Raw genomic sequence first — 26,983 nt, forward strand, 5'->3', positions numbered from 1 at the left:
TAACACTTCTTAATATATATGCACTCAATCAGGGAGTACCGAAATATATATTGAAACTACTCATGGAACTAAAGGGAGAAACAGGTCAAAACACAATCAGAGTTGGGGACTTTACTACTTCACTGACAGCTCTAGATGTATCAACCAAACAGAAAATCAATAAATATTAGGACATCAGATTATATATTCTTTAGTGCACATGGAACATTCTCAAGGATAGACCATATGTTGAGTCACAAAACTAGCATAACAAATTCAAGAATATTGAAATTATACCATACATATTCTCAGATCATAATGCCTTGGAATTAGAAATCAACTGCAAAAAAAGGAAGTAAAGAAGTCCACAAATATGTGGAGATTAAAGAACATACTACTAAAAAAATGACTGGTTGTCAAAGAGGAAATAAAAGATGAGGTGAAAAGATAGAGATAAATAAAATTGACAATACAACATATCAAAATGTCTGAGATGCAGGGAAAGCAGTAATAAGAGGGAAGTTGGCAGAATTGTGTCATTGCAGGCCTAACTCAAGAAACAAGAAAAATCCCAAGTAAACAACTAAGATCATATCTTAAAGAATTAGAAAAAGAACAAAAGTAACCCAAAATCAGAAGAAAGAAAATAATAAAAATTAGAGCAGAATTGAATTAAATAGAGAACAAAAAGACTACATAAAAAATTAATAGCCCTATCTGGTTTGGCTCAGTGAATAGTGCCTGTGGACTGAAAGGTCCCAGGTTAAATTCTGGTCAAAGTCATGTACTTCGGTGGCATGTGGGAGACAACCAATCGATGTGTCTCTCACATCGGTTTTTCTCTCTGTCTCTTCCTCTCTCTTCCACTCTCTCTAAAAATCAATGGGAAAAATATACACAGGTGAGGATTTAAAACAATTAATAAAAAGAGAGTTGGCTGTTTATAAAGATTAAGAAAATTGACAAACCCCTGACTAGACTCACTAAGGGAAAAAGGGAAAAGATCCATATAAACAAAATCAGAAATGAGAGAAGTCATCACAGACATCACAGATATACAAAGAACCATACTAGAATATTATGAAAGACTGCATACCATCAAAATCAATAATCTAGACTAAATGGATAAGTTCCTAGAAATATGTAACTTTCCTAGACTAAATCATGAGGATTTGGAAAATCTAAATGGACTAATTAGCAGTGAGAAAATTGAAATAACTATCAAAATTCTCCCAAAGTCCAAATGGGTTTGGCTCAGTGGATAGAGCGTCAACCTGTGGACTGAAGGATTCTAGGTTTGATTCTGGTGAAGGGCATGTACATTGATTGCAGGCACAACCCCAGTAGGAGGTAAGCAGGAGGCAGCTGATTGATGTTTCTCTCATTGATGTTTCTAACTCTCTATCTCTCTCCCTTCCTCTCTGTAAAAAATAAATAAAAAATAAATATTTTTAAAAACTCCCCAAAAAAGAAAAGTCCAGGATGAGATTGATTCACCAGTGAAGTCTACCAAAGTTTCAAAGAAGATTTAAAACCTATCCATCTCAAACTCTTCCAAAAAATTGAAGAGGCAATACTTCCTAACATAGTTTTAGAAGGCCAATAAACCTTGATACCAAACTCTGGTAAAGATAACACACACAAAAAGAAAATTACAGACCAATATCTCTGATGAATACAGATGCAAAAATCTTTTTTAAAATATTAGCAAATAAAATACAACAGTACATCAAAAAATAGTACATCACAATCAAGTAGGGTTCATTCCAGGGGCACAAGAATGGTTCAACAGATGCAAATCAATCAATGTAATACACCATATTAAAAACAACAACAACAACAACAAAGGATAGAAATCATATGATCTTATCAATAGACACAGAAAGAACATTTGATAAGGCATAACATCCATTTATGATCAAAACACTCAATAAAATAGAAGTAGATGTAAAGTATCTGAACATAATAAAGGTCATATGTGATAATCCTTCAGCTAATATCAGTGTTTTAGATCACAACTTTTCACTGATGGCTTTTTTTTTTTAATATATTTTATAGAGAGCTAGAAACGTCGATGAGAGAGAAACATCGATCAGCTGCCTCTTGCACACCCCTCACCGGGGATGTGCCCGCAACCAATGTACATGCCCTTGACCAGAATTGAACCTAGGACCCTTCAGTCAGCAGACCGACGCTCTACCACTGAGCCAAACCAGTTTCGGCAACTAATAGCTTTCTTAATTGAATAAAAGTACCTCTTCTTACCTACAATGGATAGAATGACCACCACAAAATCAAAGATATTCCATCCAATGGTGAAATAGTAGTAACGGAGAGAGATTAGTTTCAGCACACATTCTCCAGTGAACAGGACGATAAACACCAGATTAATCCAGTACAGAATGTTTGTCATTTCTTGACTCTGGTCATCAGTTTCCACCATCATGGTGACCATGTTCAGGCAGATGAGGATCATGATGCTGATATCAAAGACTTGTTTGGTGACAAAATCAAAAACCATTCCTTGGAATTTGTTCTGGAACAAAGAATATGTAAAAGTTCATTTAGGAACTGGGGCAAAATAAATTTCAACTTACCTGATTTTAACACAGCAATATGAAAATGCAGCATTTTCATAAAAACACACCATGCTTGTTTTATATTAGGAAGAATTTGATATGTAAGATGTTAAAATAAGAAAAACTGTGTGAAGATTTTATGAGGTAACTCTTCTGTAATAAAATTATCTTTAAAAATTATAGTTCATAATTCAGATATTCCACCTTTGCCCATTTTATTTTGGACCTTTATTTCCAAGAACTAACTGGCCTTATGTCTTATTTATGAAATTAGGTCCTCATCTTGTAAACCAATTCTGCTAACTGGACCACGTTTTGTTCTTTTTTGCCTCTATCTGTTTTTTTTTTTTTTCCTGAACCAAGCACTCTAAGGCATTGGCAATGACACAATTCTGCCAAGCTGTCCTCTACCTTCTCAATGACTGGTGTTCGGCTACCTATACTAGTATACTTCATATAATAGTTTCCCAGTTCCATACATTCACAGGTCTGGATTCTCTCTATTGGTGTTCTGACCTCACCACCTGGTTGTCACATTTTATGGTTTTCTCTGAATACATATCTGGCCTGCTGGATTGGACTTAATAAATGCATCGAATTCCTGTTCCAAGGTCTTCCTTCTTCTTGGTTGCTGCAATTTCCTTTCCCAGGTCTGGTTAAGTTCCTTTTATTTCTACCTTTCTGATATTTTCTATCATTGTCCTATAATATCATTTTATCTTGTTTATCTGTCTCCTCTATCTAAAACGGAATTGTCTGGTGAATTCTAACTCAGTTTTAAGTTTTAAGCACTCTGCTCTGAGAAAACTTTGTGCTCACATTTGTCATAATATGGATGACATTATATTGTCAATGATTTGCTCTTAGTTAACTTAAAGTTTCTCTTCCACTTGTTTGGAGCCTTGGTCAGGACAGAACACTGTCATTTTTCTCTGATATAGCACCTGGAGTGCAGTGGTTTCAGTTGTGCTTCAAAGCAGAAACTTGGTCTTTATTTTCATGTTATCGTGATCAATAAAAAGCATCTCAGAGTCCCTGCCCATATAGTTTCCTAATGGGTCACCTCTACATAAACCTTCAATTCTCAGTCACTGATTGATGTCTCCAATTTAAATTGCAGGATGTAGAATATGCTGGAGGAAGGGGTATAACCCTGAGGGTCTTGTTCACCAGAGATTTATGTTGTATCACTTCATCTTAGCCCTTGATAACAATAAAAAAATTATTTGTTCCTCAGCTGCTCCCAGGATAGTTCTCGCTTTCTCAGAAATTTCCCCGCTCTCTGCACTCCAGCCCCACTGGCCTTCCTTCCTCAGGGCCTTCACATATGCATTCTCCTTTTCCTGGAGGACTTTTCTCTTTCCACTTTGCCTATTGATACCTTCTCATTTTTCTTCAATCCTCAATTAATGCATCGCTTCAGCGAAGCTTTCCCTAACTTTCTTATTAATGAGCTCCCTCTTCCTTAATCTGTTCTCACAGCCAAGTGGTGTATGTATTCTTTCATGGATATTTTTATTAGTGTGACTTTTTTTAATTACAATTTGCCGCACTAAATAGACTCTGTGTTGTTAAACACTAAGTTTCAAATGCTTGATATAGCATATTATCTTTTTATAAAATATTTTAACTTGATTTTTAGAGAGAGAGTAAGGAAGAGGGAAAGAGAGATAAACATTGATCTGGAGCCAAGCCCCTTACCAGGTGTTGAGCCACAACGTGGGCATGTGCCCTGACTGGAAATTCATCAATTCAGTGCATAGGACAATGTTCAATGTTCAACTAACTGAGCCCTACCGGCCAGGGCACATAGTACATTCTTAATGAATGACTGAATTAGATGGATTATACTACATCATTTCCTAATTTGCCAAACTGTCAACAATAATATTATAGCTAAATGCCCTGATCTTTTCCCATATATCTCTACACCTATCCATGTGAATCTATGTCATTTGATATAGTTAAACAGCCTGACTTTTTAAAAATATTTTTCTCAATCATACCTTTCTCTATATACTGCCTTACTAATCAATATCTTCCTTTTTTGATTTACCTCTTCCACTAATAGGGAAGTGCTCAAGGCTTCATGCTCAGCACTTTTTTTTTTGTCTATTTTAATTATCTTTCAAAAATGAATCTATGCTTCAGAGCTTAATTGAATTCTGTCTGACAAGTCTAAAATCCTTACCTCAGTCTGATGTCCCATAAGAACTACATCTGCATTTCTAAATGCATTTATAATACATTCCTTTCATTGATTATTGGAACCAATTATTTCACAAAAATCAACTGTTTTAAGTTTTTCATTGTCTACATATCTTCCTTCTTTTCCTAGACTTTATAGCTGCCTCATCCCATTGAGTTTCCTTATTAGCTCATACTGTATCTCTCATGTTTCAGCCCTATTTGACATGACCCCATATTATGGACTCATCTGTTATTTTATCTCTAACATCTTCTTAAAGCAGTCTCTAAAATATTTTTTATTAATATATTTTGTTGATTTTTTACAGAGAGGAAGGGAGAGGGATAGAGAGTTAGAAACATCGATCAGCTGCCTCCTGCAAACTCCCTACTGGGTATATGCCCGCAATCAAGGTACATGCCCTTGACCAGAATCAAAACCGAAACCCTTGAGTCCACAGGCTGACTCTCTATCCACTGAGCCAAACAGGTCAGGGCTAAAATCTTCCCCCCACACACACACATTAGCATGCTGTTCTTTTAACTATATTGCATTTGTATTGCTTAATTAAGATCAATTTCATCAGACTCATAGTGGTTATCTTCGTTCATTTAACCCCAAATACCCCGTATTTACTACCCACTAAAACAAATGTCACTATTATCAATGGAAATATTTATTTTCATGGCTTGGACTATATATTTTCTCATACACTGAATGTACTCTGTTTTTCTTTTCATCCATTCAAACTGTATTATTTCTCAAAAACTAGGCTCAAACTGAACATTCCTTCTGTTTTATTAAATAACACTATCTATTTTTTCTGATCTTTTGGCCAACTTACAAACTGAACATGGGCATAGCTAGTTTTATATTGTTATTAATTGAATCAAAGAATATGGATTTCTGGAGAACACTGGATTGCCTTGCACTATATATACCTCAGGGGAGGAGTTCTGAAAAAATTCCAGAATTTTCCTGACAACAATTTCCAACAACAATCAAACAGAACCAGCAACAAATGGCAAATATATAATTGGAATAGCCATAACGGGTCATAAAATGAATCATGTTATCTGATTGAGGGGCAAGATGCTAGGAAAGAATATGAAATTAAAAAACAACCACACTGTTACTTGTTTCATTAATGATTTCATCCAGTCTAAAGAGTTGGGTAGAAAATGGAACATATCTGAGATGTACCAATTATCCCAATCTGCTTCCACTATACACTGAGCGTATACAATATTTCAACACTATATATATATATATATATATATATGTGTGTGTGTGTGTGTGTGTGTGTGTGTGTGTGTGTATATATATATATATATATATATATATATATATATATGGATATATCTTCCTCTCTATACTATTAGAAGCTCCTCAATGATATAACTGACATTTTACTTATATATATTTTACATGTCTATAAAATATATTTATACATATTGCATATATAAAATACATACACTAAGGCTATTTGGTCTAGCTAGTCACATTGCTAAGGTAAAACTTTTCTTTGAAAATTAAAAAAATACTAGTATCTAACAATTTGAGCTGTGAAATTGAGAGATAACATAGCTTTTACTGATGATGTAAGTGTTATTCTTACAGCAGGCCGTGGTATGGGTTTTTGTGGCTTCTTTGAACCCAGTTTTTTCATTGCATTATAGTATTTCTTCTGTTCTTCTGTCATAAAAATATCTTGACCTCCAAAGTAAGGAAATGAAAACAAAACTTGTTTAAAATCATGTTCTTTGCAAGCTATATAATCTACCTTAGTAGCTGTGTGAAAATTGGCTCCATATTCTATTCTAATGTTGCTCATTAATATCTATATTTATAAAGATGCATATAGTCAATATATAAGTTATGCCATATTGGTCAGTCAGATTTCTATAATAGAAATACAATACATGTTTTGTAAGCCATCTTATAGCTAAATAAGTCTCTCAAAATAGCTTATGGATTTTACATTTTTTCTTTTTGGTGGCTACATTTTGGAGCCAAAAGAAAATAATATGACATGTTCATTTCACATATTAGAGCAAAGATAAAGTTTTAGTATACTTATCTTCTTTTTCTGTTGGTTGAAATTATCTATGATGACACCAATAAAAAGATTCAGAGTAAAGAATGAACCAAAAATAATAAAGATGACAAAATAAAGGTACATGTAGAGATTGTCTTCATACTTGGGTTGTAATTCTACCTACAAAATATAAAGAATGACAGCTATTAGACCTAATACTTGTTTCATAAAAAGGACATTATGTTAGTTTTCAATTCTCAAAGCATGTCTCAATATCTGAGAATAAAATTAATTTCACCAATAACTACTTAGATCATGAATGTATTTTATAAGCAAATACCCCAATAGAACATGCAAAGTGAGGATTTCCTCCTCCAAAAGAATAAATGTTATGTTAAAACCTTTAAAATTTATTCTGACTCAGTTTCCTCACCTGTAAAATGGAAATAATAAAGCCTAAATCTCATATGGGAGTCGGAATGTTAAATATAGTAGTCATATATGAAGAGTATTTAAAACAGTTCTTATTGAATCTATAACAATAAAAGAGTAATATGCTAATTAGACCAGACGTCTTTCTGACATCATTTTGGATGTTCTTTATGATGAAGCCAGGGCTGGAGAAAAGCCAGCCGGAGTCCCAGGTGCCAGAGGGAATCTGGTGCCAGCAGTCGGGGGGAGGAAGACCTACTCTTGCATGAATTTTTATGCATTGGGCCTCTAGTAATAATATAAAGCTAAAAATAAAGGTATGATTTCTCTTACACATTTCTTATGATAGGTATATGCGGATATAGGTATATCAGATGGATCTCATTCTGAATATGAGTCTATTGATTCATCTTATTAAGTAGGCCTTAGGCACAGATTCTGCATGATGAATTCTCTTGTACGGCACACTTTCGATCAAAAAAAGGTGTGATAGTTGGTTTGTGCTTTGGCTGTAACCTATAGTTTAGGTCTCACCAACTAAGTTAACCAGTCACAGGAGATAATGGATGCAGGTAATGGCCTAACAGTGTTTTTCAACCTTTTTTGGGCAAAGGCACACTTGTTTCATGAAAAAAATCACGAGGCACACCACCATTAGAAAATGTTAAAAAATTTAACTCTGTGCCTATATTGACTATATATAAAGTAATTCTCTTGAATAGGAATCAAATAAACACAAAGAAAGTATTTTATAATTACTTTATTATGAAATATTAAGTAAACAAAATAGTGAAAAATTATAAAATTCTTGTCTTGTCTGCACCTACGGCACACCAGGCAACATCTCTAGTGTGCCGCGGAACAGCGGTTGAAAAACGCTGGCCTAACATGTCATGAAATCACTTTAGAGGGTAATGGCCAACATTATTTTTTTTTCCTCCTAATGAAATAGAATAAAATAGGAAATTTCATAAATATTACAAAATACCTATATTTTGATAATACTTTTGTTTCATTTGTGTGTGTGTGTGTGTGTGTGTGTGTAGTAGAAAGTAATATAAAATGGCACTTTTAAATGTTTTTTTCATTAAATACAATAAATACACAAATGTGCATAGCATACAAGTGTAAGATGTAATAAATGATTATACAGTGAATTTCACAATTCAGGACATTGTCAGGACTTCAGAAACCCTTGGCATATCCTTCTCAAACGTAAATTTGACCATCTCTGCTAGAGATAATCTTTATCTTGACTTTTATGGTAATTTTTTTCTTGCTTTTTCTTGCTTCAAAGAACCTATTCTTGAACAATAAGATTAATTGTGTCTACATTCTGCATGGCAGACACATTTGTTATAGTTCTGTTATATTTTGAAGATTCATCCACATTGTTGTGCATATTATATTCATATATAATTTTATCAAAAAATAATATTAAATTATTTGTCCATTTCTACTACTTTTGAGCTGTTTAAAGTTTTTGATAATGCAAAAAAATGTTATGTTTATCCTTGCACACAGATCTCCTATGTATGTACACTAGTTTCTGTAGAATATAGTTAAAAATGGAATTGCAAGATTAAGAATATCTTAACTTTATTGAATAACTAGAGGCTAGGTGCATGAAATTTGTGTACGGGGTGTGTGTGTCCCTCAGCCCAGCCTGCACCCTCTCCAATCTGGGTCAGCCCTCTCACAATCAAGGACTGCTAACTCCCTACTGCTCACCTGCCTGCCTTCCTGATTGCTCCTAACTGCTTCTGCCTACTAGCCTGATCACCCTAACCACTCCCCTGCCAGCCTGATTGCCCCTAACTGCCCTCCTCTGCAGGCCTGGGTCTCCCCCATCTGCCCTTTCCTGCACGCCCAGTCACCCCGAACTTCCCTCCTCTGCTGGTCTGGTTACCCCTAACTACCCTCCCCTGCAGGCTTGATCATTCCCAACTGCCCCACTTTGCAGGCTGGGTCTTCCAACTTTCCTCTCCTGCTGACCAACTTGTGGCATCCATATTATGTCCACATGGGGGCAGCCATCTTTCACCACATGGGGGCAACCATCTTATGTGTTGGAGTAACAGTCAATTTGCATATTACTCTTTTATTAGATAGTATAGAGGCCTGGTGCATGGGTGAGGGCTGACTGGTTTGCCCTAAAGAGTGTCCCCAGATCAGGGTGGAGGTTCCCTTGGGGCATAGGGCAGCCTGGGTGAAGGGCCTGTGGTGATTTGTAGGCCCGCCATGCTCCCCGCCATGCTCCCCGGCAATCCAAGGGGAGGCTCTGGTATCTGGGATATATTTAACTTCTATAATTGAAACTTTGTAGCCTTGAGCAGAGGCCAGGGCCAAACAGAATGGGCAGGAAGCTTGGCTTCTTCCATTGCCAGGGAAACCCACACTACCTGCTCCCTCTGTGGCTGCAGCCAACATGGTTGGGTTCATTTGCATACTCATTCCTGATTGGCTGGTGGGTGTGGCTTGCCGGCATAGCAGAGGTAAGGTCATTTATTAGTGTAATTGTGATGGTTCCTAAGGTTTTAAAGGAATATTTATCCTCTTCCCTCCCCCTCTCCCCCATAGCACAGTTTAAGAGTTATTGCTGTTTAATCTTGGCAACACTTAATATTATCAAACTTTTAAATATGCCAGTCAGGTAGGTGTGCAGGTGATATCTCATTTTGGTTTGAATTTACATTTCTTTGTGGATTTATGAGAGTAAGGGTGAGCAACTTTTCATATTTTTAAGGGGCAATTAGATTCCATCTTTTGTAAAATGCTTGAATGTCAAAGAGTTATGTAACAAACAATGTATGCTAAATGATTAAGATAGAAACTGAAAGTAAGTTGCATGTCATGTAGGTTATTGATAAAAAAGATAGAGAGAACTTTAAATGAAGTAATCAAATAAGTAGAAAACTACTGTAAAAAGCAGTTATAAGCCCATTGTGGTCAAAAGTTCAAAAACATATTCTACCACTTAGTGTGTTAATCCTCTTTGCTTCCATGATAAGATAGAGTTGAATGTCAAACTACATGATGAGGTTATTATTTAAAATTAAATGATAAAATGTCAGAAAGTCTTTGGCATAGCACTTACAGAGATACAATACAGGGATTTTAGCTCTTGTGCTCTCTTTATGGTGGAATAAAACACACACACATACACACACAAAATAAACAACCCAAAACAAACAAAAAATCCCTCAGGATTTTTTTTAAGTCTGGTAGCTGGTGCTAGGTAAATAACATTTTAAGCTTAATTATCATGTTCTGGTGATGTACCAGAGTCCAATCTTTTATTTTAATGTAATTTCTTCCCTCACTGTTAATGAAATCAGCAAATTAATAAAATTAATAGAAATTGTAAAAAAAAAATTTCAAAAGTGTTGAAGCTCTATGAAAGCTCTATTCTTTTACCACAAATATCTTACTTCCCTTGGAGGAGTGCTATTAAGATTTTTGTTTGTTTTGTATTATTTGTTTTTTCCCACCATTAATCAGATCCCTTATATTACAAGAAAGGTAAAAACTGATAAAAACCTAGATAGATGAAGAAAGTGCCCATGAGGGCTCCTAATGGACAAATGACCATAGCTATCAGAACCAAAAATAAAATGTCTCATTTCAAATTCAGTCAAAAAAATTTTAAGTGCCAGGTGCCATGCTAGATATTAGAAAATATGTTAAATGATTCACAGTGAGAAAAAAATAAGGTGAATATTCTGTCTTTGTAAAATAGATGTGTTCTATAAATTGATCACAATTTTATTTTATTGACAGTATCACTAAAATACAACACTGTGAAATTACTCACTGGAACAAATTAAACAATTTTCCCTCTAAGTAGACTTACATTTCGTGAATCAACAGCTGCATACATGATATCCATCCATCCCTTAAATGTGGCCTGTAAAAAAATCACACCATTTAATTTCTTCCCCCTAAATTATAATTTTATAAAAGAAATTAAATATTAGATTGATTGACCAACATTAATTTAAAACAAATATATATAATAATTTGTACTTAATTTCTAAACTCTTTGGGCAAAGTTTTATAATATATGCTTTGGAAATACTTCAACTTTATATTCTTCTAATATATATATATATATATATATATATATATGATGTTAAATATATATATATATGATGTTAAATATATATATATATATGATGTTAAACACACACAGACATTGTGTATATATAACACAAAGATGTTAAAGATATATATTTAGTTAAACCCTGATAGATTATAACAACATGCTATTATAAAAGCAATTATTAACAACCTTTGTATCTGATGTTCCTAACATGAAATTTGATGAAGTAATTTTATGTATGTAGTACTAGAATCAAACAAGTTGAAAACTATGGTGAATTGTTTGATCTTAATGCTTTTTTCTGTTCTAATAGATACTAATATGAATCATGATGGTTTGTTCCTGAAAATCTCCTCCATATTGTTGAATATACTATTTCAAGGCACTATTCTATAAGAAGGAGTTTCTTAATTTGAAACAAACTTTATATTCAATTGCAATTTACTCTTTCAAATATTTGCTTTTTCGTGTGGACACAGTAAACCTAAAAACAAGTCTTGCACATTTTTTTTTCCAGTTCTTTAGTGCCACAGGGTCTTCCCTCTCATGTTCAGATAGTGTTGGGAATTGTGTGTGGGGGGGGTGGTCATCTCATGGAGCTTGTGGACATAATTTAGGGTGGTCGTTTGAAAAGTTGCACTAATTGTTATGAATTGATAGTGACATAATCGACTTAATAGGAAGGTTTTCATTTGCAAGAGAGTAATTCTCTCTGAAAGTGTTCAAGCAGCAGGCAGGAACATGGGAATGAGGTTGCAGTCTGTATGAAGGATGTAAAGGTGGGGAGTTTTGGTGTTGAAGCATGGGTGGGTGAGGACTTGTATCTATCTTCTCAGGTCCCTGAGAAAGAGTACAGAAGTCTACCACCCAAACCCCTAGGGCCTGTCCTTCTATTTTCTCAGAGTTGGGATGGGGAAAACAATGTGAACCCACAAAGAAATCTCAATAACAAAGAACTGTTACTGGGGTCTAATGCATAGCCTGGGAGATAATAAACTTTCAGAGCAGTCCACTTTCAACATAGTGAAGATAGATAGTTCAGTAATTTTGGAGGAGAATCTATACAGATGGACCTGGAGAAGTATGTACTTATGAATACAGAAAAAAAATTACATTCACTTTAATAATACATCAAAAGAGTAATAAAGTGGTTACTTACTACTTGAAGCAGAGAAAGATATCCAAGTCCTACATTATCAAAGTTTACTTTCACATTTTTCCACCGAGCAGTTTGATTGCTCTCTATGAGGGCTTTGCATTCGCTGTAGTTGTTGACTACACTGACATCAAACATTTCTCCAGTGGTGTAGTTAATACAATGATAAAACTTGCCAGCAAAGAGATTCACTCCCATGATACTGAATATTAGCCAAAAGATCAGACAAACCAGAAGTACATTCATTATGGATGGAATGGCTCCTAAAAGAGCATTGACAACAACCTGACATGAGAAGGAAAAATAGGTGAAAAGTCAACAACAAATATTTACTTATGGTTACCTATTTTTAAACACTATAAAAAGAACAACAGTCAAATGAGAGAAAATATATATGTTCTTAAAGTTTTATACTAGGCATAAACTAGTCTCTAATAGCTCCAACTACAATAAAATGTTTAATTATTTTTCAGAATAGTATAAAATCTATATTATGTTGTAGAATGTTTTGCCAAGTGGTAAGGCAATATGCATATCAAACTGACATCAAAGAATAGGACTAATCATGAATGCAAAAAATAATTAAGAGTACAAATAATGACATGCCTACAAAAGTAATGTAATCATGTGAATGACACAATTTTTTAAAAAAAATCATGCCAAACATAACATTTAATATCCAAAATCTGAGAGTAAAAGAGAACATTTGAGGGTCAGTTTCCAGGGTGAAAGGGAATGCTAATGATAACTATTCTGAGAAAGCAAGTATAAAGCGGGACTCTCCCAAACAAGGTAGTATAGGGTTACCCTACAAAGAAAAACTGGAGCGAAGAGAGTGAAGCACGGAAACTGAACATGAGAGGAGGAGAAAGAAAGAGTTTGGAATTCAGGAGATCTGTATTCTAGTTTGTATCACAAATTAGCTATGCACCTTTGAACAAGTTATGTAACTTTTCTGGCCCTGGGGATCCTCCTTTGTGAAATTTCTTTAAAAAATAAATGTAAGTAAGTTTTAAAGAACTTATTATACTGTTAAGTTACCACCAGAACTTCAACTCTCATGATTCAGAGGTACCTTGTCTTGACACTTAATTCTTTTTAATTTTTATTTTTTTATTGATTTCAGAAAGGAAAGGAGAGATAGAAACATAAATGATAGAGAATCATTGATCAACTGCCTCCTGCAAGTCCCCCACTGGGGATGGAGCCTGCAACCTGGGCATGTGCACTGACCAGGAATTGAAGCATGAACTCCTGGTTCACAAAGCCTGACCTCCTGGCTCAACCATTGAACCATGCTGGTCAGGCGACACTTAATTTTTAAGTTCACCATAGGAAATGTTCTAGTATGCAAATGTGAGGAGATATTGGTTAATACAATTATATATATTTTTAAAAGCTGGGTAGCAAAAAACAACACATGTATTTTCCAATACAGTTAAATCTATGGAAGTATTAAGGATTTAAGTGCATACATATGCAAATTTGATTAAAAATAGGAAAGTTATTCTAGTACTGAAAGTTTGATTGCATTTCTACAGGAAAAACTACTACTGTAAAAACAGCAATTCTCCCCGGCCAGAGTGGCTCAGTGGTTGAGCACTGACCTATGAACCAGGAGGTCATGGTTTGATTCTTGGTCAGGGCACATGCCTGGATTATGGGCTAAATTATCAGTAGGGGACATGCAGGAGGCAGCCTATAAATGATTCACTCTCATCATTTATGTTTCTATCTCTCTCTCCCTCTCCTTTGCTCTCTGAAATGAATAAAAAATATATTTAAAAAAACCCACAGCAATTTAAATTGGTAAAGTGAAAAGAATTTAGAGGCTAGTAATTAGTTTCTGTGCAACTGTAGGTGCACAAACAAAGACACACATATCTACCCTTATCATCCAAACAATGTTGAGTTTGAAATATTCATAGAAAGTCCCAAGTATTTTAAAATATCACAAAAAAATGATTTTTAAAAGTTCTTTTTTAAAGAAGGAAATCCACTATCACACAGCATCATTTCCTCGGTGCTGAGGGCATGTGGTCTCAGGTTTTGTGCCTCAGGGATGACAAATGATAAGCACAAATGCCTTCCTGCTCTTTGTACCACCTTTTTAAATGAGTGCTACATTTTCACAGTTGACCTACTTTTCAGCCATCTCAGCATGTGTTTCAAATCTAAGAAGCTAGATCTGGACTTTGAATGGCTCAAAACACATCAGTCACAGGGAGCAATGAAGAAACGATGGAAAATGATTTATTTAAATTACACTGTGTGGGATTTCCTGAACATTTATAAATGGAATGAACATCATTTATCTTGACTCACATTAGAAGCCTCCACAACAAAAATAGAGATTTCCCACAGGGTGAAAACATCTAGTAAGGAACAAACACTTAGGCATTATAGTCTGTGAGCGTCCCCCGCAGTGACAAATATTATTGATTGACTGGTTATGTCAGTATGAATGCAGAAGACACAAACTTTCCATGGATGTGTCATTTCTAAGGTACAAAATGTCTGTTCTTGCTTATAATTTCGAAAAATTCTAAAGCATTTGGTCTTACCCTCATTCCTTCAAAGCGGGATAAGGCTCTCAGTGGCCTCAGAGCTCTCAGTGTCCTGAGGGATTTGATGGCACCAAGTTCTGAGTAACCCAAGGCATTTGCAGTCAAGCTGACCAAGGAGACCTATACAGAAAAAGGAACACAATTTTCTTATTTACAGACAAAAATGCTTACACAGTTCAACAGTTCAACCTATTCAATGAACAAGCAGTTCTCAAACTTCACTGAGTATCAAAATCACCTGGAGGGCTTGTAGAAACAGAAAGGTCCTGACAGAGTCTGATTCAATAGGTTTGGGGTGGGGCTTGATAATTTGTGTTTCTTAACATTTCCAGGTGAATCGAATGATAGGGATGGGTGAGCCACACTTTTAGAACCACTATCATAAACTTATGAAAAAGGAAAAAAAAAAAAAAACTATGCAGGTTCTCTTTCCAAGAATCTTGACATGAACATTTTTGTAAATTAAGTGTAAAGCAAGAAAAATAATGGCACAGATATGCAATCTTCATCTATGTAGCTGTAAAACTTTATCATTTCTCATGCTATTGAGCAGACCTGAAAGGAAAATTGAAACTTGGTACAAGTAGACAAGTAACTACAAAATACTGGTGAATCGAAACATAAACTCATTCAGAATGATCTTGGCCTCTACATAGTGGCTTTGTCTTCATGTAAATTTTAGTGTGAAGGTGTAAAGGCATTTATTAGCTCAAATCTATAATAATAAAACCCTAATATGCTAATTAGACCAGACAGGCGAAAGACCTTCCAGATATCATTCTGGAAAACCTTCTGGATGAAGCTAGAGCTGTGAAGGCCCAGGCAAGCCCCCGAGGCTGCATGAATTTTGTGCATCGGGACTCTAGTTAACTTATAAAAGCTTAGATTTTAGTATAAGTATCTAGAAATTACCAAAACAACATTTTCTTTAATCATGTGTACAAATGAATAATGTAGTTGGTATAGTTTTAAAGTTTCAGCTGACAAAAAAGGTAAGGACTGTCACAGGTGACACAGAAATACCTGACTTCCATTGAAATTACACAGGAAACTCATTAAAATTATGTAAGCTAAAAACTATATACTGTGTGTATATATATATATATATATATATATATATATATATATATTCTCCTAAAGTGCACCTGAATTTCAAAAGCAGATAAATAAAAATAGATGTATAATATAGTTTTAAGACTTTGGCATTAATAGATATTTGACAAAAATATTTTTTAAGAAAAATAGTAGTAAGTGAAACAAAACATTTTTACAATAAAATGATATTCAAACTTATTTTGCACATGTAATCTAAAATAGCAAAACTTCTAAATTTGGAATAAAATTGAGCTATAAAATATTATTTTAAAGTGTGCTATGTATTTTTCCTAAAATATAAACTTCTAGGCTTTGTTAGTCTCCTCCTCACAGATAATTTAAACATTAAGTTCCAAATTGTCTTTGGCCTCTAAATAATTTCCATTTTATTCCATCCATCAGTTATCCCTCCACCTAATTTCTCTCCCTTAAAGAGTGAGCTTTCATTGTTACTTTTCATAGACAATCTTCGATGGCTTCTACTTTATTAAATCTCTAGTGTCCTGGTGTATGAAATTCAAGCATGGGGGGGCTGTCCCTCAGCCCCCTGCACCCTCTCCAATCTGGGACATCCCTCTCGCAATTGGGACCGCTGGCTCCTAACCTCTCACCTGCCTACCTGCCTGTTCAACCCCAACTTTTCCCCCTCTCCCCCTCACCAACCTAATCACTCCCAACTGCCCTCCCCTCCTGGCCTGATTGCCCCTAACTGCCTCTGCCTCGGCCCCTCCACCATGGCTTTGTCCAGAAGGACTCCAGGTCTAATTAGCATATTACGCTTTTATTACTATAGGTAGGTCTAAATCTCCTTGGATGGCATCTCAGGTTCTCCAAACTCTTCTCCAACTTACCTTTCCTGTCTTATCATCCATTTGCAGAACGCTTTCCCTCACTCTGCAGCACTGTGCTTACCCTCCAGCACTGCTTGTTTCTTGAACAGGCCCTGTGGGCAGACATCAGTATCTGAGCATCTTGTTGCCCCTCCCCTCATCTGTACCTGCTGACATTCTCCTCCCTTAAACTCTAGCACTGCCCTCAACACTTTCTTTCTCCCTCAGTGAAATGAATGGACAATACACATGTCATCTTCTAGTTGAATACATATCTGTCCTCACAAGACAACTATCAGTTCTGATAGGTCTAAAAAAATGACATTCACATTAGTTTCTTTAATAAAAAAAATAGATGATTAATAAATATATCAATGTAAGGCAAAGTATTGTTTAGTTTAATATTCCAAACTAAGTGTGTGTGTGTGTGTGTGTGTGTGTGTGTGTTTTAAATCCAAGAAGGTAAATATCAGGATATGTTAGGTAATATGAACACCAGCTACAGGACTAGATTTCTCTTAAGGATTTCTCTATATTCAGGTAGTATTGACTTAATGCCTTTATTATTATACTAGACGGGAAAGGGGATCCCTCAGCCTGGCCTGCACCCTCTTGCAATCCAGGATTTTTCAGGGGATGTCCAACTGTTGATTTAGGCACAATCTCACAGGGATCTCTGTGGATCAGGCCTAAACTGACAGTCAGACATCCTTCTCTCAGTCTGGGACTGCTGGCTCCTAACTGCTCGCCTGCCTATCTGATTGCCCCTAACTATTCTGCCTGCCTACCTAATGACCCCTAACCACTTTCTCTGCCTGCCTAATTGCCCCTAACTGCTTGCTAGGGGGTGGGGCCAGCCAGGGCAAGGGGCTGTGGTTGTTCTGGTCTCTGGTCATTCTGGTTGTTTCCCTATTTTAGTCTGTGGGCTTTTATTATATAGGATAGTATGTTAAATATAAGATGTTTTATTATACATTTATCAAGTATTTTAACCATATAAAGATAATAAGGAAAAGAAAAAATGTCATCTATAAACTATTATACAAATAAAAGAATGGTATAGTTTGGGTATATATTTTTATTTTTGCTAATGTCTAAACATACAGATTTTAAATATTTATTGTCATTTATTGCCAGAAAATTTCTGATGTGATTTTGTATGTAATTTTATATGGTATATTTAATAGTAGATTTGCTTCAGGCAGATTAGGAAAAAAATAAAACAAATTTATTTTTCTCTGCTAAATGCAAATATCTATTACCGTGTTTCCCCGAAAATAAGACATCCTCCGAAAATAAGACCTACTTACAGGTTTCCTTCTGAGTGAAATATAAGGCATCCACCGAAAATAAGGCCCCCCTAGGCTCTGTCTCAGAAATTTTGTGAAACCTAAACTGCAAGAAGCTGTGACTTGGGTGAAGAATTCATGGGAGAAAATCACTGACAGCTGCATTGCAAATGCACTGCGAGCAGGCTACCTTGACAAGAAGTACTCGTTTAAAGACAGTGCTATTGCTAAACATGAGAGATTTGGTCCACTGATTCTGAAAGAAATGGAGTCACAAGAAATTCACCAGGAAATTCAGAAATTGGATTGTTATGATGAGATGTTCCAGAAGATGATGACATGATTGTCATTGAATAAATGAGTAAATTCTTGATAGTGTAGGATTCACAGTTTGTCTGGTTTGTGTTGATAACTACCGTACTACCGTACCGTATACACGTAATAAATTTCCTTTATTTTTATTTAACAATAAATGTGTACTGTATTCTTCTTCATGAAAAAATAAGACACCCCCTGAAAATAAGACCTAGTGCATCTTTGGGAGCAAAAATTAATATAAGACACTGTCTTATTTTCGGGGAAACAGGGTACATAATTTTTTCTTGTGTTCAGTGATTAGAAAGGTCATAGTGGATTAAAAATCATTTTTTTACCTGAAACTAAAAAAATTTTCTTCAAGAGTCTATTTTTCTCTTTTGTTTACATGATATTTAAATTTTATATATCAAATTATGTCCTTAATTGCCAAGAAATTATTAAAATTAATAGAATATTATCTTTACAATGAACTACAATATTAAACACATTGTACTTTCCTGAAAATTCTGTTTTCTTCCTCTATGTTGATGGTGATCATCAATCTGTTCCCCTCCCCACATCCTCATTCCCTGTGCTCACCAGCTCCCCTAGACTTTATTTTTATTATAATCCTTTGTTGTTGAAAGTATTACATAAGTCTCCTGTCCTCCCATTGACACCTCCAGCCCCCTGCCCTCCAGCCCAGGCCTTTAGCACCCTTTTGCCTGTGTACATGGGCCATGCATATATGCATACATGGTCTTTGGTTGTTTACCCCCCACTACTATCCACCCTCCCCTACCTTCCCTCTGAGATTCCTCACTCTGTTCTATGCTTCTATGTCTCTGGATCCATATCAGCTTATTTTCTTATTTAGATTCCACATGTGAGTACCATCATGTGGTACTTGTTTTGTTATGGCTGACTTATTTCACTTAGCATGATGCTCTCCAGATCCCTCCATGAGGTCTCAAAAGGTAAGAGAACCTTCTTTATCACTGCTGCATAGTATTCCATGGTACAAATGTATCACAACTTTTTTATCCACTCATCTACTGATGGGCACTTGGGCATTTCCAGATCTTAACGATTGTAAATTGTGCTGCTATGAACATATCCCCTAGATTTGTCTAGAAAAAAAGCCTTTAAATTCCTTTCTCTCCATTCGGAATGAATTGATAATTTGAAAGGCATTTAAGAAGTAAATCTCCAGAACTAAATAAACATGATTTAAAACTTTTTGTTCAGTATGATCTCACATTTGTGAATAAAAGATGAGATGTTCCTCAAACTTCTCACTCAGAAATCAGGAGTAACCTCATGTTCAATGTTTTAAAGCCTCTTATACTCTGGTTCTCCATCTTACTTTATTTCCAACATCAATGCAGTTTAATAAACCTTTAAATTATTAGTTCATAGCCAAACTCTTTCAACCATCATACAAATCAAGAAGTGTCTATTGCTATTTGGACTTTCACATTTCTTTGTAATTAGTAAATCATCTATGGGACAAGCACTTTTCAACAATTTCTGGTGATAACAAAGATGCTAATGTCAAAGATGTGAATAATTTAAATACATTTATTGTATTAAATGTGAGAGTGAAAAAAGCAAACTATATTAACATATTTTTGTATAGCTTGGAATGTTAAATATTAATTTAAAGCTAAATCAATAATGATAACATAGCATTTGACTGCTGTTTCACCTATGAAAGTATATATATATATATATGTAAGTTGGTCAAAAAAATAAAAATAAAAAGGTTTTGTGACTTTGTATCATTGGGAAAATAGAAATCACCATTTATATTTGGGCCCATGCAGACAGTATTGACGGAGAGCTCACTATATATATGCTAAGCATTATTGTGAGGACTAACATGCAGCACAAGCATGTCAAACTCACAGCCCACAGGCCATATGTGGCCTACAATGAATATTTTTGCAACCCAGACAACATAACAGTATATAATAAATATTTTAATAAAAATTTTGTAACTTAATTTTTACAATATCCTATTGTACATAATTATTAACAACAAACTACAATGTTCACTAATGACTACTATAATCATGCTGCATTCATTTCCCTTATGCACCTTGCATGCAGGCGCACCATTTCTCTCCACTAATACTAGCAGCGAATATTTTAGCAGCAGATGGCCACGTCATTCATCTTGGACTGACTTGTTTGGTGTGTGCATCAAGAAATACTTCACTTTCGGAGAACAAGAAAAGTAGGTTTACTTGCATTACGCTTATTAATTCCAAATAATTAATTTGGAAATTAATTATTTCCAGCCCGCAACGGAAGCCTTCATGTTTTCCAGAGCTGTATTTTGTGTTACAGTTTTCTGTATGCAAATGACTGCTGCCTGGGCATTTCAATCAACCAATACATTCAAATTATTTAAAAATTTTAGTATCAGAAAACTTAAAATTTTTACTGCCAGCTGCTTCTCTCTACAGCAGAAAGTCACTGCAAGTAGACTAACTTCATTTAGTGCAGTCACTGGGAAGTACCCTCTCACTAATGCAAATGTAGAGCAATAAGCTCCAATTTGCATTACACAAATTAATAAGCGTAATGCAAGTAAACCTACTTTTTTTTTCCCCCAGACACAGTTATTCAGTGTCTGGAAAGTTAATGTTCAAGAAAAAATATTTATTTTTATTAAAATGTTCTATTATTTTATGCTAATGATTACTCATTTATCTCAGTCCTTTGTATCTAGCACATCTCTATTGAAATAAACCTATGTTCCTATGAAAATTGAAGCTTTTGTTTTTTTGCAGCCCACATAAACTTAAACCTCGTTTATTTGGCCAGTGTTAGCCTTTGAGTTTGACATGCTTGATGTATCATTACATGCCAAAAGACTGAAACAGTGAAGAATACTCACATCCACAATCAAAAAATCTAGCCAGCACCAGGCATTGGTAAAATACATTTGAAAACCATATGCAACCCACTTGAGAAGCATTTCCAGGATGAATATGTAAGTGAAAACTTTGTCAGCATATTCTAATATGGTCTTAATTGTTTTTCGCTGCTCAATATATATATCTTCAAAGGCCTGTAAGGAAAAAAGTCCAATTAGACTTCCTTGTACTAACTGCCGCTGATGGATAGCTTATTAGAAAATACATGCTGCAAACCTCTCCTAGGTGCCCGCGCTGGAAGCCTTCGTTTTCCACAGCTGTATTTTGTGTTACAGTTTTCTGTATGCAAGCGACTGCTGCCTGGGCATTTCAGTCAACCAATACATTCAAATGATTTTAAAATTTTAGTATCAGTACCTAAAGAAAACTTAAATTTTTTTTACTGCCAGCTGCTTCTCTCTACAGCAGAAAGTCACTGCAAGTAGACTAACTTCATTTAGTGCAGTCACTGGGATGTACCCTCTCACTAATGCAAATGTAGAGCAATAAGCTCCATTAGCCTGGGGAAGGATACGGGACTATAACCTCTCACTTTCTCCTCTCTCTCTCTCTCTCTCTCTCTCTCTCTCTCTCTCTCTCTCTCTCTCTCTCTCTCTCTCTCTCTCACACACACACACACACACACACAGTGTCCAGATGCTCCTTATGCCAACATTTTGCAGAGTTGGGACATCTGGAATGAAAAGAGGAGTTGTCTAACTCAATCCCCTTACAGGAAAAACTATGAGGGTAACCTGGTGATATGGAAGAATGATTAAGAAAAAAGGTCTTTTTTGAAGAAAAAGGGAATCAGAGCTTGTGACCACGGCTTAGCACCATGGCCTAAAATCTTTCAGCTTAGTTTATAGCTGAAGATGGAAGCTGCTCAGAAGCCAGCCTGCTGATGTACTTTCGTAAGCTTTGACTGGATGTACTTGAGAACCAAGAGCTACTACAAGAGCTCACACTAGTCACTGGTGAGATTCAGGGTTGTCTTTCCACTTGGCATTAAAACACAGGGCTGACCCTCTTTGTTCTGAGTAGTTGGCAGGATGCAGGATTGTCAATTAAATCAGAGGTGGGCTTAGAAGCCTCCAGATACAATGCCATATCCTTATATTGAAATTAATTCACCACATATTACTGGCTAACTGAAAAAAAAAAATAGTACAAATGCAACCATGTTGGTATCACTAAATAGGAAAACCGGTCACACTTTTTATTATGTTAATCAATATTCTGACCAAATTGATCATTCCATTGAATGAAATCAGACATAAAAATAAGTTTGTAATGTTTTCACTTTGCTACTAGTCAGAATCATGTCAGTGTACTATTTACCATTCACTTTGGTTGGCACTAGTGAATCAGCATGAACAAGACAGGTGAGTTCCCTGCAGCAATGGCGTTCCGTTATATTGTTTGATATTCAGCAGATAATCGCACATCATACCTTCATATTCATTCTTAGTAAGAACTGTCTCTGTTGAGTGAAACTAAAAAAGATCCTTTTTTAGATATTATAAAAACCATAGTGTTCTGAGTTTGATTCATTTGGAGGCCTACTCCAGAACAATACATTTACTGAGCCTATTTATTGGGCCTCTCACAGCTATGCTAAAAATATCACCCAATGCCTCTCATCCTCACCAACAACTTATTGTAAAAACATGAACTAGGAGGTTCATCGAGAGGAAAGGTAAAGGAACAGATCATATGTCACTTACCAGTGCCCCACTGCTGAGCAGAATCATGAAGACAATGAAGGTTTCAAACCAGTTGTGCTCCACTATTTTATAGCAAGTTTTTCTCAAGTTCCACCAGAGTTTTCCTTTGCCTTCTTCTATGCTTATCTGGCAACACTTAAACTTCCGTACACAGTCTAAAATTTGTCAAAGTAAAGGAAGAAAAAGAAAATACTCTTTGATTATGCACATTTTGTGTTGGTGGGAGATTCATCTATATTATTATTTGGCAACTAGTAAATGACTTCCATTTTTTAAGATGGCTTCCACTTATAGAAATCATCTATAATGTTTTTAAATTACTCATTCCACATATTTTTATGTTTATGTGACTATTACATTGGATTATATTGCATTATAAAGACATAGAAAAACAGACAGAAAATTGAAATCACTAGAAGTTGATAATTTCATTCATATGTGGATATTTGTATATTTGAATTCTAATTATTTCACTTAATAGTGTAATATAAACATTTCCTTTTAAAAAATAAATTTTTTATTGCTTTTAGAGATAGAAAAATGGAAAGAGAGGGAGAGAGAGAGAGAAAAAGAGAGAGAGAGAGAGAGAGGAGATAAACATCATTGAATGAGAGAGAAACATTGAAAAGTTGCCTCTTGCATATATCCCAACTGGGCATGTACCCTGAAGAGAATCAAGCCAGCAACCCTCAGGTGCATGGGACCATGCCCAACCAACCAAGCCACACCAACTAGGGCGAGTATTTCATTTTTAATTATAAGTAAATACAATATGAAAGGTTTCACAATACCTCTAAACAAGATTGCCAGACTTAACAAGAATTTATATAATTATTCCACTATTATTGAATATTTATGTAGTTTTAATTCTGGCTATTATTAGCAATAATGTAATAAATACCTTTGTGTAATTTGTGGGCTACTAGATCAAAGGCTTGCAAATAAAATTTATTGAATATCTGTTGTATTCAAGGACTTGTATTGAACAAATTATAATACTAGAATGTTTAAGACATAGCCTTGCTCTAAAAACAATATGCATTTTAAGCAGAAGAGATTCTATAATTACAAAAAACAATAATTATCACAAATAAGGTATTGTGAGAGTTTGTGGGCAGAGATTAATTTCTGATATTGAGCTTTAAGGAGGTAATGGATTCGAGATGAAATTTTAAAACATGTGTAAGAACCAGTTCTAGTACCTGGAGCTGTAAGGAAAGCAGAAACAATGGTACAGGTGGAACTTGGTGAGATGAATGCCTGGAAGTTACATGACAGAGAGGATTAGGAATCAGGACAAGAAAAGATACTGAGAGCTAATCTGAAAAGAGGACCTGAATGAGAAATTTTACATTTTATCTGCTATCTAATGGGGGAAATATTGTAGAGATTTTTTTTGTAAGCTATGAAGCTTTACCCGATAAGAACACTGATTTTAGAATCATGTAAGCCTGTTTTGAAAATTGGATAGAAGAAAGAAGATGGGAAAGGAGTTCAGAGTCTGAGACACAATCCACTGAATGTCCAGGAAAGTGAAAGCAAGGGTAATGGTGATGACAGTGATCAGGAAACAGAAGATACTGCTGAGCTGACAGGACCTGGCAGCGCTCAGAGTGCGGTGGCCCTGATGTGTGGGAGCCGGAGGAGCCCGGAGACAGGTGTTCACCACGATAGAGGACTCTTATTTATGAACAGAAGAATGGTTATCTCATCTGCAAGGAGCACAGTATTTTACTGAATAGATATTTATCAGATGCTATTTTATAATGTAAGCGGCAGATCATTATCCTTTGTTTCATGAAAGTTTAATGAAGTGCTATTAAATGTTATTAGTTTCTCATTAAGAAATATAGGGTATATTTGTTGTTTTCTCAGGGCAAGATCATTTTGATATTTCTGTTTCCCAAAGGACTGAGGAGAATTACATGTCCTAAATATATTCATTGCAATTAATTAAATGAAACTGTAATTTCCCCTCTAATGAGGATATGAGATGAAAAGACACTATTTAACCAAAAAGAAAGACCAGATTAGTAGGAATTATAAATGAAAAAAATACTGAGACACTGGTTTATCTCTAAGATAGAAGAAAGGGGCCTACTCTGTATCTTTTTTATTTTTAAATAAAAACTGAAGCAAATATAACAAAAATATTTAAATTGTCAAAGTTGGTCAGTATCTATAAATTATTCATTATTATTGTCTATAATGCTATTCTGGTAATATTTCATTCTTAATTTTTTTAACTTTGTAAAAGACAATGTTGATAGCATAATTTTTATTTATTTATTTATTTTTTAAAATATATTTTATTGATTTTTTACAGAGAGGAAGAAAGAAGAACAGAGAGCTAGAAACATCAATGAGAGAGAATTATCGATCAGCTGCCTCTTGCACACCCCCTACTGGGGATGTGCCCGCAACCAAGGTACATGCCCCTGACCGGAATCGAACCTGGGACCTTTCAGTCCGCAGGCTGACGCTCTATCCACTGAGCCAAACTGGTTTCGGTGATAGCATCATATTTATTATTATGCATACTAGAGGCATGAATTCGGGCATGGGTGGGGTTTTGCTCCCAAAGATGTGCTAGGTCTTATTTTCAGGGGATGTCTTATTTTTCCATGAAGAAGAATATGGTACACATTTATTGTTAAATGAATTTTAAAGGAAATTTATTACCTGTATACTGTACAGTAGTACGGTAGTTGTCAACACAAACCAGACAAACTGTGAATCCTACAGTATCAAGAATTTACTCATTTATTCAATGACAATCATGTCATCTTCTGGAACATCATCATAACAATCCAATTCCTGAATTTCCTGGTGAATTTCTTGTGACTCCATTTCTTTCAGAATCAGTGGACCAAATCTCTCATGTTTAGCCTAGGGTGGGGGGGGGGAGCTTATTTTTTTTGGGATGCCTTATATTTCACTCAGAAGGAAACCTGTAAGTAGGTCTTATTTTTGGAGGATGTCTTATTTTCGGGGAAACACGGTAATTAACAGCATTTTCAAGAGCTGAATAGGATCCACAAAATTAAGAATATCTGATCATATAAGTTAAATCTTACCTCTTTTTAAAAAATCATCTTTTTTTAATATAGAAAAAGTAAAGCAAACAAATAATGGTTGTTAGATAGATGTATATGATTGAAAAGGGGGAGGGCAGTGGGTGGATGGCTAAGAGAAGTCTACTGGACACACATCCATTGTTTCTCCTACCTTCTGTGAAACAGGCTTCCGGTTCCAGAGATTCTTCAGGTTCAACTTCAGGTTGTTCTCCCTCAGCGGGAGCTCCTATATCAACTGTGCTGCCTTCCGATGAGCTAGTTGCATTTAACTTCTGAAAATCAATTCCACAGAAAAGCTTTTAAAATGCTTTCTTTACTCTATAATATAAAAATTCAAAAGGTGTGCCCTCAAGTCTTCGGAATGCATTCCCTTGATCTGTAATTTAAGAATATCTTAAACATAATGCCAATCTGCTTTAGTAGAGGTAGGGGGTCACAAGATTAGATACAGCAATAAAGGATATATATATTTTTAAATAATGCTACTAACAACTTATATAATTTTTAATTAAGCCGATCATAAAGATTCTGAAATAAAGTCCTGCAGAGAGCTCATGGAAACTACCAGAGTTGTATGGTTGACCATGATCTTGCTTCGATAAATTAGTTTGCAAATGGTATAGTGTGTTTTATTCTAAAATTGTGACCCAACCAACGAAAGCTGTATAAGTGTATTTTCATGTCAAATGCAGAAAAGATTTGG

General features: G+C 35.2%; 1 protein-coding gene across 4 annotated transcripts in view; it reads right to left on the reverse strand.

Annotated features, from left to right (window-relative positions):
- SCN2A (sodium voltage-gated channel alpha subunit 2) overlaps positions 1-26,983 on the reverse strand; it is an 83,551-nt gene that overhangs the window by 3,828 nt on the left and 52,740 nt on the right. For all 4 annotated transcript variants that reach the window (XM_036421854.2, XM_036421855.2, XM_045575275.1 and 1 more), the window contains 9 exons: positions 26,432-26,552; positions 23,204-23,358; positions 21,458-21,631; positions 15,039-15,161; positions 12,478-12,759; positions 11,070-11,123; positions 6,827-6,964; positions 6,365-6,469; positions 2,245-2,515 (listed from right to left, as the gene is read on the reverse strand). In XM_036421854.2, coding sequence (XP_036277747.1) covers positions 2,245-2,515; positions 6,365-6,469; positions 6,827-6,964; positions 11,070-11,123; positions 12,478-12,759; positions 15,039-15,161; positions 21,458-21,631; positions 23,204-23,358; positions 26,432-26,552 — 1,423 coding nt within the window. The remainder of the gene's footprint in view (positions 1-2,244; positions 2,516-6,364; positions 6,470-6,826; positions 6,965-11,069; positions 11,124-12,477; positions 12,760-15,038; positions 15,162-21,457; positions 21,632-23,203; positions 23,359-26,431; positions 26,553-26,983) is intronic.

The sequence above is a fragment of the Pipistrellus kuhlii genome, unplaced genomic scaffold (assembly GCF_014108245.1).
Source record: "Pipistrellus kuhlii isolate mPipKuh1 unplaced genomic scaffold, mPipKuh1.p scaffold_m20_p_7, whole genome shotgun sequence".
In the NCBI taxonomy this organism is placed as follows: Eukaryota; Metazoa; Chordata; class Mammalia; order Chiroptera; family Vespertilionidae; genus Pipistrellus; species Pipistrellus kuhlii.